The sequence below is a fragment of the Anoplopoma fimbria genome, chromosome 22 (assembly GCF_027596085.1).
Source record: "Anoplopoma fimbria isolate UVic2021 breed Golden Eagle Sablefish chromosome 22, Afim_UVic_2022, whole genome shotgun sequence".
NCBI lineage: Eukaryota > Metazoa > Chordata > Actinopteri > Perciformes > Anoplopomatidae > Anoplopoma > Anoplopoma fimbria.
In genome coordinates, this window is record NC_072470.1 from 5,834,121 (window position 1) to 5,851,589 (window position 17,469).

Below are 17,469 nucleotides of genomic sequence, written 5' to 3' on the forward strand. Positions count from 1 at the left end.
GAACATCCAGATGAGGGGTTGGTTTCCATGTCATTGACTTTCACTGAAAAACATACATACATACATACATACATATACATACATACATACCACACAGAGCAGCTACCCAGAGACACACACTCACACGCCACTGATAAAAAGGTGACAGAGAAAGCAACAAAGGCGACATTGAAAGAGAAACAGAAAGAGAGGAGGTACATTGAGCCGGAGGGTAAAAAAAATAATACCCATAAATAAAACCATCATACAGGGAATAACAAAACACAGCAGGAAATCACATTTTACACAGCATGACATTTAGACCGTGCAATTCCTCTCGCTGGAACAAACAATATCGAGAGGAGAGAAAAAAAAAAAAAAAAAAACGTGTCCTGCTGGTGTCGGCGCTGTATTTAATTAGGACTCAAACATGTGCTATTTAAATGGTGAATTAGCGATGCAGTGAATTGGCCGGGTTGGTCCAAGCTGTGGCAGAGAGCATGTTCGGCAGCTCCGGGGGAAGTCCACACACATGCAAACACACACACACACACACACACACACACACACACACACACGCACACACACGCACACACACAACCACGAACCCCACTGAGCAAAGCCATAACAGCACACACTTAATTATACTCTTAATTAAGGCTGGAACTTGAAAGGCCAACAACACTGTACGGACAACGGCACGGAAAGTTAAGAGTGTGTGTGTGTGTGTGTGCGCTTTTGCAAATGAAGGCAATGCTTCTGATTAGCTAATGTGTGTGTGTGTGTGTGTGTGTGTGTGTGTGTGTGTGTGTGTGTGTGTGTGTGTGTGTGTGTGTGTGTGTGTGTGTGTGTGTGTGTGTGTGTGTGTGTCCACTACAGTGCAAATGAATGCACGTGTTTCATTTGCGTTCGTGTGTGTTTTCTCCATTTGGGAGTCTTCGAGCAAATGAATGTAATGTCTCATCTCCGGGTAAATGAATGTAATTTCTCATCTCCTGCTACGTGTGTGTGTGTGTATGTGTGTGTGTTCAAGTGTGTTTGCGTACATGAATGTGGTCCTTAAGTTTAAAGGGCCAGTTTATCCATATGACATATTTCTCACACCAGCTGTAGCAATGCATTCAATTTCGTTTGACGAGGTGTTGTAAGTTCTTTTGAAATTTTGTTCACTTGAAGGCATTTTATTGCCGTAAAACAAATGTATTTGGTTGGCAGCATAACTTGGACAAAATGAAAACCAAATCTAGCCACGTGTGTTTTAGTAATTTGGGTAAACCGCCCCTTTAACTATGTTTCCTGCGGTATATTTGCTGTATGGAGTATATGTGGAAGTCTGTTTCAGCTTTTCAATGAACTCCTGCGATGTACACGGCATATTGTGTCTTCCCTCCGTCCGTCCGTCCGTCAGCCTGCACCGTCCACACCGAACATGTGTTGTGATGCAAATGAGGCCCGCTGCTTCCACGCTACAACACCACTTTTTAATTGAATCTTTTGATCTGTGGCTAATTCCACTAATTAGCAGCACTATATTTCCCAACAGAATGTTTGCTGCTCTGTGTTTGTGTCTGTGTGTGTGTGTGTGTGTGTGTGTCAGCTCTTCTTTTTCTAACTACCCACCAAGCCTATTGCCGGCTGGCATTTAAAAGGGCTTTCCAAAAAAAAAGCGAAATCTCCGTTCTTTATCTGAGGCGCAGAACAGACAGGTGCGCTGTTAAAGGTAATAACGTTTGATAGCAAAAAAAACAGCACAGATGCTCATTATACAGGCACGCACAGGCAAATGTGCAGCGAGTGTTTTATGCGCCTGTATAGTTTTATATCGGTGTTGTACTCTCATCTCTTCTGAGTGTGGAGCTGAACAAGAGGCGGCTGTGACTCTCTGCTGATATGAATGCAGTTTTTTTATACTCGCTGGTAATATGATGATTAGTTTTAATTTGTGCCTCCGTGTAATAAATCATGGTTCTGTGATATATATGCACGTACAAACAGGCCACAAATGTCTCATGTAGAAACACAAGCTAATTATTTGCATAAAGGCCAGGGTACTGCAAAAGCAAACAGGACGATATATAATATTATGTTTTCTTCAATTTAATCGGGAGTTTCCATAAAGTTCTGTCTTGTAAAGCAATACTTTTAATATCTATCGGACTTATACAACACTAAATAAAAAAAGTTCCTCTTTTGCGACCACATCTGCAACGCCGAGTCAAAGCACCGCCAGATGCTCAGAAGAAAACTAAGCGCATAAAGTTTCTAATCGTTTTAATCTTCAGCGAAAAGCTCGTAAAAACTACATTTTTGGGGAAGAAAAAAAAAACCTTTTATTGCTGAAGAATTTACTTTAATTTAATCTACAATAATCTGACAAACCCTGTATGTCAAAAAAGAATGACTTTATTTCCTTTAGAAAGAAAAGAAGTTTAAAAAAGGGGGGTTATCTCGATTCAAATGTGTGTGTCTGCACATCCACACACACACACACAAACACACACTCTTCCTGCTTCTTTCTCCATTGTTGCAGATTCTCTGGGAGTCTCCAAAGCTGTCTTGATAACTAGGGACCCCCTGCCGCCTCTCTCCCCACGATAGTCGATTACCGCAGCCCTCCCACTGATAACACCGGGTCCTTGCATCACCATCTCTCCTTACAAAGCTTCGTTGGAGCTCCTCTCCCTCCTCCCCTTTTTCAACTGGATTTTACTTTCAGGATGGCGATAGCGGGTTGCTCCAGATAGCAAGACTCTGACGTAAAAGGTGCTTCTTTTACAGGAATACAAATCAGCAGGGAGATGTGGAAGGAAACAAAGCGAGGCAGCTCTCAGAGGTGATAAAAAAAAGGCCCTTCGTTAAGTTTGTCTGGCACAAATTGAACACCCTCATAATGTTTTCCCTAGAAGAGTTGACTTTTTCCCCACGAACTTGTTTGCGAGGGTTGAATGAAGGAGCTTGAATGTGGCTTCTCACGTGTTTGATGTCGCACAACAAAGCGGCGTTCAAGCCTGGAAGCGTCTGCGACACAGCACAGTTACAAACTTAGAATGCCACGTCAGCTCTCGGCGTCTTGGCTGACTTCCCCCACCCACCCACCCACCCCCACCCCCGTGTCCCGTCTCCCCTTCCCCTCTCTCTCTCCTCTCCTTTCTCTCTCATGCCAGTCAAAACTTCCAGGCGGAGAAAACGAGACGATATCTGTCAGAAGACGAAGATTTTCAGGAGGGAGGAGGGAAGAGTGAGTGACAGGCCTACAGTCTGTCCATCCACCCGTCTCTCCTGTCTGTGTGTGTTCACAGCATAGATTACAATCCCCCCCCAAAAAAAAAAGTGGCAGCAACACTCAACACAACAACCGATTACGTCCGTTTTCCCCCCCCATGGAACTTTAGAAATCACTTGAAAGATGAAAATCCACTCATCGGTTCAAGAACGACAATCAGATACTTTGAATGTGATTGGTCAGACTCATAGTCAGCTCATTTACATAATTAAGCCTTTATTATTGATTATTATATCAAATCTCATGCTGAAGGATTGTAGCATTTATGCTCTACTACTCCTTGAGAAAAAGACGCACTATTATACAATCCATACTACGAAGGGTTAGACATATTGGTTTGCCATTTTATCTCGCAGACACTGGCCTTTTATTAAATATCAGCTATCAGCCGGTCAGTATCACATATATGATGGATGCTCTCCACCCCCTAACCACAGCTGCATTAGAAGAGTCTGTTAAAACCTGCAATGCAGGTGTATTTTCATTGTCATTCTAAATCAGTTTAACCGTCTGGATTTTTGCTCATTTTCGTCTTCATTTTAAAAAAAAAAAAATAAACGTAGACGTGTGTGCAGCGGGTCACCTTGGCTGATGGAACTGCAAAAGCTATCGAACAGGAAACGCATTAGTTCAGGTGGAAATGAAGAAATGAGGAGTTGCTGTAAATGTTAATGTTTCAAGGCTTTCCCTGCCCGAATATATCCCCATCTACATGAGACTATAAAAAGGCTGAGTAGACAAGCGTCTGTGGATCATAATGACAATTTAGCCACCAATTACTTCCAGTTCAATACCATTTAAAAAGTTAATACAAAATACCCATGTTGTCTTCGTAATTTAGCGGAGAATCAATGACTGTGTTTCTATTTGCTGGCCGCTCCCATGTCTTGAATTTGTCATTTGTTTCACAGGCTTTAAATAAAGTTTAGAGGCAAGAGGCTGATCTCAAAGACACAGATGGAACGGACCATGGACACTTCTCTATTAAAATATTGCCTGTTATCGGGAACAAAAAGAGGAGTAACGCGTAGTAGGATGACAGGAAGTCCAGGAACAAATCAGTCAAAGCTTTGCAGAGCTTAAAGTTAGTGAAAGCTGCAATAGCGAGCATTTGAGCCAAAAAACTGCTAACCACTCATCTTTTACCAGACTTTGTTTATGGACCAGGGTGCTGCAATCACCCGCTCCTTCTGCTCTGAACAGGCCCTGCCTTCGGTAAGCCCTCCAAACACACACACACACACACACACACACACACACACACACACACACAACACACACAAACAGACATAAGCCGGCCCAGGGCACGTGCACACCTGCAGATGCACGCACATGCACTGCCTGAGGTGTGTGCACGCATGCTAATAAGCACCAGTCACACACTATTGCACAGCTGATGCCATTCGGGAGCAGCGGCCTTGAGACGCACAGCGCTCTAATTAAGTAAATGAGAGAATCGGAGGGGCAGATGGTGGGAGAAGAAGAAGAAGAAGGAGAAGAAGAAGAAGAAGAAGAAGAAGAAGAAGAAGAAGAAGAAGAAGAAGAAGAAGAAGAAGAAGAAGAAGAAGAAGAAGAAGAAGAGCTGCAACGGTTTCCCTTTTCTCTCACCTCGGAATGTCTTTTTTTTTTTTTTTTTTAACTTCTTCTGCCTGCCGAGAAGACCCTCGCCTTTTCTTGTTGTCGAGATCTCTTTCGTCTGCTATCTCTGTTTCTCTCCCTCTCCGTCAGTGTGTGTGTGTGTGTGTGTGTGTGTGTGTGTGTGTGTGTGTGTGTGTGTGTGTGTGTGTGTGTGTGTGTGTGTGTGTGTGTGTGTGCGTGCTTACTGTACCTCCAACTCACATGCCCTGCAGGTAGATACGCCGTCCCAGGGGAAGGAAATGAAAACTCCCCGTATATGCAGGGAAATTAAATATGACTGCCTGCGTGAGTGTCTATGTATCTAATATGTTCCCATGTAGGACAAACTGCATATCTTTTCCCCATTCCACTATTTCATGTCAGCGTCATATCTGTGACGCTTAACCCGGCGTTGTGTGTGTGTGTGTGTGTGTGTGTGTGTGTCTCTGTCAGGCGCTATGACAACTCTCTCTCCCCATCTCATCCTCACTTAGAAAGAACAATGTTTTTTCTGCAAAGACTCTGCTTGCTATAGCTCAGTCAAACCAGGACATTCAGTTTGAGTGGAGTATAAAAAAAACTGCTTTGTGTTCTGGGAATCCTTGAAGGGCCACTGAAAGGTTTTAAATGAGTGAAATTATACATTTATAATCAAATATGAGGAAACAAAAAAAGATGAGATGCATAATTTATCACTGAGTGTCCACAGAAGTCTCCAGAAAGAAATCAAATATCACATCTCTCTCTGCTTTACAAACACTGACTGATGAGCATGGATCTCATTTTCTACCCTAATAGGATTTTACAGTGTTTCCTTGACTGGAAAACCCTCTAAAAGCAGCCGATAATCCAGCACACAAAAAGCTATGACGGACCACAATGGTGCGTTTTTGTGAGTGAAGCTGTTTGTATGCCCCACTGCCCCGCGGTTGAAACGCGATTTTCAAGGGGAGCGTGGAGTCTTTTGAGAATTTCATTTCGGAGTGGAACACGGGGCTCGCGGAGGGCAGCAGCGTGACGGTATGAAGCGCCGTCTGGACCGCCGGTGTGTTTGGAGTCTATCTGTCCCTGTATTTATCTCTGTGCTTTTTTTTCTAAATGTCTCTCTGTCTTGTCTTTCATGCTCGCTCTGTCTCTCCTCCGCTCAGGATTTTCTTTTCTCACGGCGCTTATCTGCAGGAAAACACACGAATGCATGCGGCCGCTCGGGAATTCAATGGACTTGGAATGAACCTGGGACGGAGCACAATTGAGATATTTTTTTAAAGTGTCAGTTTGGTTTTATTCGGATGAAGATGTCTTAATCTCGATGGTTTTCTTATGCTGGGATAAATAACGCATTTTCAAGTCATTTATCAGGCAAAAAAAAGGCCAAACATTCACTGATTCCAGCTTCATGAATGTGAGTAGCTGCAGCTTTCTCTGTAAATCTGTGTTTTTCAGACGGTTTGGCCAAAGAGACGAGCAATTTCAGGCCTTTGACATGCCCTCTAGGGAATGGATGATCAGAAAAATCAGATTGCGATACATTGCATTTGATTAACAACCATGTCAGCAACAAAATAAATATATGCATGCGAGAATCTATCTTTTGTTTTAGAGAGAAATAGTGCCGTTGTTATAGAGCCATGAATTCCAAAGGAGGGAGGACTTCATGGAGAACATATGGTCAACCAAAAGTCTTTGCTTCCTGTTTCCTGACTGATTTTAACCCAAAACAAATCATTTTTGTTCCTAAACCTCATCAAAATGACCACCGTCTTTTTTTGAATTTTATATTTTTAAACAGGGATTTTTAATGACTTTGTTGATCGTGCCCGCTGTTTTATCTCCAACCTGAAACAAGGTCATGTTCTTCCTACCTTAGTTTTTATGGGCCGACAGTGAATGAGCGTTTTGTTTTGGCAGTGAATGGCTCCAAGAGTTGTGCGGAATCCAGTTGGCAATACCCTTCAAACCGAAACATATTTGCCAATGCAAATGGGTTGTATATGATTTCATTTAGAGGACGCGCAGTTGTGAATAAACAAACGTATGCACACCCACATCCAGTATTTGTTCTCCATCTTTCTCTCTCCTTCAGGTACAACAAACACATGTGACCCCATTAGCATTATCCATGGAGACAAGGCAAAACAAGGTGTGTGTGTGTGATGATGATGATGATGATGCATCCCGCTGATGCAAATATAGATCTTGACACACAATAGATACTCACACACACGAACACAGTGTGAGAGCCCGGGCTGATTAATTGGAGCGTTCATCGGCGGTGATAGCTGTGCTCCTCAGAGAAAACACACTGTCTCTCTCACTCCACCTTAACCTCCACTGGACACACACACACACACACACACACACACACACACACACACACACACACACACACGTCACCTCTTCCTCTCTCAGCTGAAATTAGACCACCTCCCTAGCTCTCTCTGTCTCCCATCTTGCAAACGACACACCAGCAGCTCGCTCTCACCTTGCCAGGAGCGATTTTGCCACAGAGCAACTGGTTAAGGTACTACCCAGGGGGGGCACTAAGGTGTGTGTGTGTGTGTGTGTGTGTGTGTGTGTGTGTGAGGGCCTGAGAGTGTGTGTTTTGGCCCCTCGACAAATGAATGAGCTGATGCACGCTCAAAGAAATGCACAAACAGATTCTTGTACGGGTGCACTCCCTCATCTTTCTTAGCCAAGGTTTTTTTTCTCCTCCGTACTTCTGCTGGGCCTGCAAGGTGACCTCAGAGAGGCCAGAAAAAAGGCGGAGCGGATGGGGTTAATCAGGATAAGAAGAACAAGTGGAAGCAGAGAAACAGTCCCCACCTCTGGTCGAGTTATTGTACCACCACCTCCTCTCTCCCTCTCTCCCATTGTCTTCCCCTCATCCTCTCATGCTCGCTCCTTATCTACCCTCAGAGACTCTCCATCTCTTTTACCTCCGCTTTGTCTTGCTTTGTCTTTCCCTTCGCTCTCTGACACACACACACACACACCTCCACCTCTTTTTCTCCACCCCCCTCTCTCTCTCTCTCTCACACTATTCCCTCCCTCCCCAGTCGGCTGTCACGGCTGCCACTTTCTCGCGCCCACTCATTTATTACAGGTCACCATCGCAGGAAGGGGCCGTTTAAAAAGGACAACACGCCCCATCTGAACACACACACACACACACACACACACACACACACATCTGACACACACACACACACACACACACACACACACACACACACACACACACACACACACACACACACACACACTCGCAGCCTCTAACTCGTATGCATGGATGTGCAGCTACTGTACGTAAACACAAGCTGTAAAAGCTCTTCAGACTCATCGGTTTTGTACTTTATTGAGCTTGCTTTTGCTTTACACACCATGAAAGGAAGTTCTTAAATATTGCACTTTTTTTTTTACAGCTAATTTACTTAATTAATCATAAAAGAAACCAAAAAAGGGTTGCAATGAATGGCATTTTCTTTAATAAGCCACTACAAACACACAAAAAAAACAAAAAATTTAAGTAGAGGCGCTAAAGCGTTGCATTCAATTTGAACACACGCTGCTCTGTATGTGCACAAACACGCTTGGCATCAGCCTGCTTTCATTATTTTGCCTCAACAGAGAACGCAGCGTGTTTCCATGGTTGGAACACAGTTTTAATCGTGTAGAATTAGCTGAACATGAGTCTGAGTCTGAGGAGAGTGATGCTCGTTGGTCCGGGTTTGCGTCCTTTAAAACGCTGTAGCAACATCTCACTGATATTACAATTTAATCCTTGTGAATGTTGCCTTTCTCTGCCACCACGGCTTTTTTCTCTTTTTTTTCCATCCTTTATTATTATGGGCAAATATTCAGAAAAGAATTAAAGCAGAGATCAACAAACAGACTCTGGCAGAAATAGCCTGATAGACACAAAGGCGCACATGCCTAAGCATACAGAGTATCAATCACATCACACACACACACACACACACACACACACACACACACACACACACACACACACACACACACACACACACACACACACACACACACACAGAGTGAGACATGCTCACACAGTGCCAGACAGATTAAGGCCCTGATTAAGGCGGATGTCGCATAAAAGTCTTGGAACAGTAAATATCCTTAATTTGTAGTGTAATTAAACAGATTAGCTGCCGTGAATATCTTAACAAGGATTAGCTGACACACAATACACCAGGCGGGCCTGACTACACACACATGGAAGCACACACACAAACACAGAGGGAGTAAACCAATGGAAAACATCCAAAATAGCTACTTTTATAATGACCATAAGATGTAACTGCAGGATGGACGAGTTGGTGTGCGTGTGCGTGTGTGTGTGTGTGTGTGTGTGTGTGTGTGTGTGTGTGTGTGTGTGTGTGTGTGTGTGTGTGTCACATGAGAAAGAGAGAGAGAGTACACAGTGAAGGTAATGACACAAATCTACAGGTCGGGGGTTGAATTACCGGATCAACACGCGCACAGATGGGGGATTAGAGATCATTCCTCCTTTCACAGACTTTCATTAAAAACGTCAGACTTTGTCAAGGTTACAGGAACAAAAAAAAAAAATCCATTGTTATTCTAATGCGCCTCTATTGTGCCGCGCTGAGAGCCAGAACAGAAAGCAAGGGAAGCAAGTGAAAGAACTCAAAAGGAAAAAAGAAGCAGACTGCTTGTGAAAGACGGAGTCGATGGCACTTGATCCTGCTTCGCCAAGGAAGTGCTGCCAATCAAAGGAAGCGGGACACTGTCCCACTTCCTGTGTTGGCCTGGTGCCTGAACACAGCACTGCAAATGTGAATCCAGAGCCAACGTTTGTGTACAGGAGCACAGATACACAAATGGATGCATACGGACTCATATATTTGAGTCTTACGTGGTGGATCAAGCCTCAAAACCATAACCCGTGTTATGTATATGTTAGTATAAAACATCCTAAAACACCTTTAAAGCTGCACTAATGAGTATTTTTAGATTAACAATGGTTCAACAATGTTTTAGTGGAAGCTTTAACAATCTATGATTTGAAACTGTAGACAAATCTTCTCACATTTTAGGTAATCATAACCGCAACTGAGCTACACATAAGAAGAAGTGAGATTAGATGTACCTCAACCTGTTAAGGACTGTTTCTATTCTCAGAAGGAACAATGTTTTTTGACTTTGATGCATTTAAAGCACAGCAGTTGTAGACAGTACCATCTTTTGGTACCTCTGAACTAAAATCCACAACGCAGAGAGTCATGATGCAGCGGCTTTTTTTTGTAAGGGCAAGTCCTTACCCATCACTGTCAGTGTCAGTCTGTGCAGCCCTGTGCAGGGCTTTGTTTACCACCATCCGGCTTCAACCTATAGACTTTGTACTAACACCAGCCTCGCATCTCCACCCTCTCTCCCTGCTGAAATGATGCCAGTACCAGGCCTGGAAAACCTTCCTCCAGGGCTTTTCACTGTTCTATGATAGACGTGTGGAAGGCCCGAGGGAGAAACATATATATACTGTATCATGCGCAATTTTCAGCTTCATATTTGTATTTTGGGTTTCTACCAGAGTATGATTACATGCTTTAATGTCCAAAAAACACATTATTTGTCTCATAGTGTCTGTCTGCATATACGTGTATTCACCCTCTGTCTGAAACGCACTGTTTTAGTGTCTGTCGCTTTAAGGCCTCCTCTTGAATAAAGCCCAGTCTGCTAAAATTGTGACCTGGTTGTCTTATTTTACAATTTGTGGGTTGGTAGACACTACAGACACCTACATTTTTGTAGCACTGAAGAAGTGAGTATTTCATGATTTGTCCCAGTACACACACACACACACACACACACACACACACACACACAGGAACACAAACATGTGTAGAAGCATGTGTATGACACATGGAGTTGTGTATGAAGGAGCCGCCGACAGCGTGTTGTCCACCAAACAAATTGGGTGTCGCAATTAAAGGGGGAGAAATGAGCTGTTTTCCATTCTCCCTGTGTGCTCGGTGACAGCCTGACACACACGGCTAATGAAAGACAGAGGGAGGCGTGTGTGTGTGTGTGTGTGTGTGTGTGTGACAGGGGAAGAGAAGGAGAGAGGCGAGTAAAATAAGAAGCCGTTAACAGAGGGAAAGAAAAGCAGAGGTGCAGTGAAAGATGAAACAGAGCGGGGAAGTGAAACAGAGGCACAATGGAGATGTTAATGGGTGAGAGAGGAAGAGAGGAAGAGATAAGGACACATATGAGGGGGAGGGAGAGGAAAAGAGAGGACGGATGTGAGAGAAAGAAAGTGAAAAAGAGCTAATGAAATGGAAGTCAAATAAAAGAAGAGAAGTGGCGTGAGCTGACCGTGCGTGTGCGTGTGTGTGTGTGTGTGTGTGTGTGTGTGTGTGTGTGTGTGTGTGTGTGTGTGTGTGTGTGTGTGTGGGACGCCCCTCAGTTGCAGGATGGAGGCATTTGTCTCTGAGTGGAATCACAAGTGGCGGGCCGAACAAACCCTCCAGTGGTCTAGAAAAAAACAGAAGAGGGAGAAAAAAAAAAAAAGATTCCTCTGTCTTTCCTGTCCTTTCTTCTCCTGGGCCATGCCTCACTCACAATGTGTGTGTGTGTGTGTGCGCTTCTGTGCATGTGTGTGTGTGTGTGTGTGTGTGAGAAGAGAGAGAGAGAGAGAGAGAGAAAGAGAGTTGAGAACAACCATTAGGAGAAGGTTCAAGACTTGTGCTTGGAGCAAACAATGAGGAAGCCGCCTCACACTTTAAAGTCATAAGGCATGAACTTGCATGAGTGTGTGTGTGCGTGTAAGACAAATCTAGACTTAAAGACAAAGCAGATCAGCATGGAATTAAAAGGGGAGCCTGTAGATTGGGGTGTGTTTACAGTAAATGCCCCGTACATGGATGAACTGTGTTTTTCTGTGTAGGAGTGAGATCTCAGTCCTCCCTGACTGTGCCAGTCTCCTAGCGTCCGAGCGGCCAATCTAACTCGCACTAGGAGCTGGCAACCGGACGCCTCAGCACAACCAAAGCCAAAACCCTGCTCATCATTAGGCGGCGAAGGCACGCGGGGGTTTTCGTAAAAGCCCGTCGTGCCAAACACACAAACACAGCGCCGGAGACGGAGAGAGAGAGAGAGGACGGAGAAGCTACAGAGGCCAAAACAAAGCTGCTATTTTGCGATGTCTTCCTCCCCCATGGTGTGCAGTTGTGATTCGGCATGTAAATATTTGGGTGGTTGGCAAACTGGGAGGAACAGAAGCTCCTCTGTATAGCCGGCGGCAAACAAAATGTCAGCAAACAGGCTCGTGACGTCGCCGGACTGCTTCAGAATGCATGGGAAGAGGAAAACCGGAGGCAAAAAGATACTGCTTACATTTTTTTGTTTGTTTTTTGTTTGTTATTGTGAACAGCGTCATCTTTGTTTGCTTGGCCTGTGTAGATGGTAATCGAGAGGCGGTGCACTGCTGTCTCAGGCCTCGGAGAAGGCACAAAGGTAAATGGTAAATGGTAAATGGACTGTACTTGTATAGCGCTTTTCTAGTCTTCCGACCACTCAAAGCGCTTTTACATTACTAATCATTCACCCATTCATACACTGATGACAGGAGCTACCATGCAAGGTGCCACCTGACCATCAGGACCCCAACTAACATTCATACACATACATACATACACCGCAGGAACAGCCTGCAGGAGCAATTTGGGGTTAAGTGTCTTGCCCAAGGACACATCGACATGGACTGCCGGAGCCAGGAGCCAGGGATCGAACCGCCGATCCTCTGATTGGGGGAGGACCCTGCTCTCCACTGAGCCACAGCCGCCCAAAGGTCATCTGAACGGCTTCCCTTACGACCCGCTGAGACTGTCCAGTTGAGACGGAAGAAGCAAATTACACTTCAATGTCACCCTCACTGAACTGCAATTATTACTGTTTTATTCAAACGGACATATTTTATTCTCCCCCCCCTTCCGCTTGTCTCCTCCACCGGAAGTCGCCGACGGATGAACAGATCTCCATCAGCTACGTCACAGCCACAGCCGGGCAGACACCAAGTTATGATAGCACTGTTGACTAATTTAGAGCAAGATTGAATTCCTTCACCTCCCTCATCTCTCATGCTGTCACATAAAAGGGGCTGGCGGTCTAGACTGATGCTATCAAAAAAAAAAAAAAAAAAAAAAAAAAAAAAAAAAAAAAAAAAAAGCTTAATTAGCTTGTAATAAATTCTCATTTCCGCCGGTCTTCCACAAAGCCTCGGCCAGCTCCTTGTCTCGGTGTGTGCCAGCTGACGGACGCCCAGTAATTTGATACTGGCATTCAGCGGGTTCCCCTCCCCCCCCCCCCTTCCCTTCTCCCCCCCCCAACCATTTCACAGGAGAGCACATCTTTAAATGTCATCCAAACACACACACACACACACAATTGAATGCAGCATTTGTCATACACACACCGAGCCGCGGCGATTGAAATGTTTGAGCCGTTTGTTTTTTTCGGCGAGCAGACAAACAGACAGCTCGATGGAGGAACGGTGACACTACCGGTTGTGATTCACGTACCAGGTGATTTATTTCAGGCTAAAAACGTAAACAGATCTCAAGTTAAACATCCGCCCATCTAGATCCGTAGAGACACCAATTGTTCATTAAATAAAACGCAGCCACCTTTTCTTTTTTTTACGTGAGACAGCAGCAAAATCAGCTGACTCACCGTAGAAAAGAAGCTGAATTTAAAAGGCCATGCATCACTATGAGGAAGATAGGCTGAGCAAGAAAGTTCATCGTTGACCTTGGAGACAGTAGTTGGGACAGTAGAGAGCTTTCAACAACATTGCATGGTCTTCATCATAGGGATTGAAGGATTTAGGACTGAAGATGTGTCGTTCCAAGTCTGCCATTTGCAGCCACAAAGTTTTACGATGCAACAACCATCACGAGCTACGAGGATTATTTGATTTGATTGACAGTTAGGTGATCAACAGATGATTCATGGGAGCTATACTGATAACTGATTGATATTTTTTTAAATAAAAAGTAATTTTCTTTTCACTATGTCACATATGTTATAGAAAAAAAAGATTTATTGGGAGAATTATTGTCAGATTTGTCAATAATGACAATAATCAGTTAGCTGTACCCAGAACCCATTATCATAATGAAAACAATAACCACCACCATAACAACAATGTGTTATGGATGTCAGTTTAGTTCCTTCAGACTTGAGCATTTGGGTGAAATTATGATAGAAAAGTCGGCTTAATTTGTTCTGTTTTTGTAAGATTTTCCTTCATGAACAAAACCTTCCTGGCAGGCTCAAGATGAGGCAGGAAGTTGACCAGCCTCCCACTGAGTTTACCTTTTAACGAACCCTTGAACGCATCGCTGGGGTCAATCCTTCAGCTCTGAATCACTTAAATTTAAACGAATACAAGTCTGCAGACGGACACAGAAACACTCCGGTCCTCTCACTCTGCCAGCAGTCAGTCAGACAAGTCATCAATCAAGTTCCTTGTGCTGTGAAACACCTCCATTTTTGGCATGTGGTCGCACTGTACAAAACACACACACACACACACACATTAGTGCATACAGCTCCACACACACACAGCTGACTGGCAGGAATGCAGCAGACATTTGTCTCACAGCAGGAGCGCACAGACAGATCCAATCACCATGTTAAACACCACTGAGGCCGACATCTTGACTTACTCCAGCCTGATATGACTTGATAGATGGGGCTGGGTGAGACTTTTTTAAAAAGGCTGCAATGAGGAAAGCGGGAGATTAAAGCGAAAAGAGTGGACATGGAGCACACAAATATCTACTCAGCATACACCCACACGCACAATGAACCTCCCAAGAGGCATAGCTCGGATTCTTGGGGCGGAATTTGCATCACAAATGTCTTGGATGGGAGTGTATGCATATAGTGAATAAATAAACCACTTTTCTCCCCCATCCATCCACTCCTGCTTAATAGGCAGCATCCCAGATCCACGCCACAGCCAGCCAAGCAGTCACCGGTGTGTGTTTGTTTCTCCAGCTTCTACCCGAGAACCACAAACCACCAGAGATCGAGCCAAAATCTCGACCCGTCCTTGGAGGCGGGAAGGAAAAAAAAGAAATAAAAAGCGTCCATGGAGTCCCGTTTGTGCCTCTGGGAGGTTGGGCGATGGCCAAGTTCACCTCTGAACATCAATCAACACACCACTCCACTATCCCACTTCCTGAATCTGCTTCGCTTTCTTTTCCAGTTCGGCATCCCCTTGCCAAAGCTTGATTATACTAATTAAGAAAGGAGATTCTGGCATTATGAAGTACTTATCAGCCCAAAATGCAAAAAAAACAAAATACGACTCTGCATCGCACAGTCTGACATTATTCCAAAGCAGACATTACACCAAAACTCAAAACCCAAACAGAACACCGGATCACATTTAAAGTCCTTATTGAGTCTGTGAAAACAAAAAGCTGATTGGAAAAAAAGTTCAACAGCTCAAATTGTTTGCTCGGATGAACAGTGTCGCAAAAATCATGAACACAATGTCACACAGCAAATGTTGCAGCAGCAAAATAGCCTACAGGGGTGCCAGAGGAAGCACAACACAGGGAAACTATCACTATTACAAGCATTTATAGGCATATTGCAGGGTCATTGAAGTGATGTGGTCCGGGAGACTGACACCACAGGGGGTCCTAGTGATGGAGGCGACATGTTTGGTGCTACATCTAAATGATTCAAAGACAGTAAAGGGGGGGAATAGAAACTGTACCAACCAAGCTCAAGTCATAGAAATCAGCTATTTAATTAAAACAATGGCGCATTCATTCATATTTAGGGCACAATAAGAAAAGGCAGGCTCATCTATCACAGACTGGCTCTCTTAAGATGTTTTTTTTTTTCTTCAAAAGACATTTTACTCTAGATGCTTCCTCACCAAAAGATGCACCTATCAGACGCACAAGCAAAGTGTCTTTACGCACGCAAAACATGTGGATGTTCTTGTATCTGATGAGCTTAAGGGTCTAAATAGAAGGTTAAAACACACAGGGAGGGGAGTTTGGAGAGATTTTTTTTTTACGCAGAGCCCCGACTCGCTCCTGCAGGCTGCTGGATGCCTCAGCTCCACTGCAGGTGCGACTGTCGGTGACTCCAAACATATGAAGTTGTGATAAGTTTGTGACAGCGATGTAGATGGAACAAGACAGGGTGATTGGAAAACAGTGCAGTGGATTCAGCAGAGGAGGTGTGTGTGTGTGTGTGTGTGTGTTTGGACCATCACTGGACCCCCCTTGCTTTTCAGGTCCAACCCGGGTCCAGAGAGACGCGCATCCGATCACTCACCTGACTGTGCCGCACTCGATCGGATCCCCAGCAAAGTGACGAGGAGGCAGGCGAGGAACTTCATCTTCAAAAAAAAAAAGGGGGCTGAATGTCTTGTTAACTCCCGTAACTCACATGTCCAGTCCAAGATATCCCCCCGTGGTTTGTTGTTGTTTTTTTCGTCCACGCACACAGAAAAACAACCCAAAAAAAAAAAAAGAAAAAAAAAAAGAAAAAGAAGAAACAAACAGGTTCGGGAGAGTCTTCTTCTTCTTCTTCTTCTTGGCTTTTTACCGGACCGCTGGTACACCCGGGTGGAGAGCTTTTACGCACCGCGTTATGTGTTGTGTTTGTTTATCGGTTCCCAGGCCGGTGTTTAGGTCGGTTTCCACCGCGGATACTCAGAGAGCCATTCACTCCTCACGCTGCCACAGCGCCGGTGGCTGGGGGGGGGGGGGGGGGGGGGGGGTGTGGGGTGGTGGTGTGTGTGTGTGTGTGTGTGTGTGTGTGTGTGTGTGTGTGTGTGCGGTATTGGGTCTGAACACGCCTCCTTGGTGTGACCGACACCTCCTTCAGCCTATTAAATCGTCTCTCCAAAAATAAGATTAGGAGCTTTTTGTCTTATTTTTTTTTTTTTTTTTTTTTTTTTTTTTTTTTTTGGGGGGGGGGGGGGAGACAGGAACCCGCCCACCTCACTTATCGCCTCTTCTGATTGGCTGAATCGGCTGTCATAGCTGCTGTCATCACACCTGTTCAGGAGTGGACTGTCTTTGTGGGTTTCCCCTCTGCGTGGTTCAGGGGCCCAATTTTGAAGAAATAATACAGGAATTATTGTTTATGCATATTTAAAAGTCATATTTCATTGGTTACCATAACACACACACACACACACATATATATATATATATATATATATAGAGAGAGATCATGGCGTCACTATATATCTATATTAGCCCCGAATCTAATTTTTTGGTAAAAAAAAAAAATCGAAAAAAAATCGACTTTCCGACGGTCCTTGAACGCCCCTCATTTACCGCACGAGAACAGAGCAACAAGTGCGTCAGTACACTTCAGAGCCAGTCTCTCACTGTTTACAACAGGTGAGTAGTGAGCAGCACAAGAGATTTCACAATGTCTTTATTATATGTCAGTAATTAAAATGTCTGTAAACGTTTTGAAAACCTTATTATGGTAAATGTATATAATGTTATAATTGAATGCAAATGTATATCATAGAGCTAGAATGCTCTAGCTAGAACGTAATGATA

The 17,469-nt window shown here is 44.2% G+C and overlaps 1 protein-coding gene across 1 annotated transcript in view; it reads right to left on the reverse strand.

Annotated features, from left to right (window-relative positions):
* Positions 1-16,286, reverse strand: part of si:ch73-383l1.1 (receptor tyrosine-protein kinase erbB-4) — a 208,275-nt gene extending 191,989 nt beyond the window's left edge. Inside the window, exon 1 of the mRNA XM_054624191.1 lies at positions 16,223-16,286. Within this exon, the coding sequence (XP_054480166.1) occupies positions 16,223-16,286 (64 nt within the window). The remainder of the gene's footprint in view (positions 1-16,222) is intronic.
* Between the last annotated feature and the right edge of the window lie 1,183 nt (positions 16,287-17,469).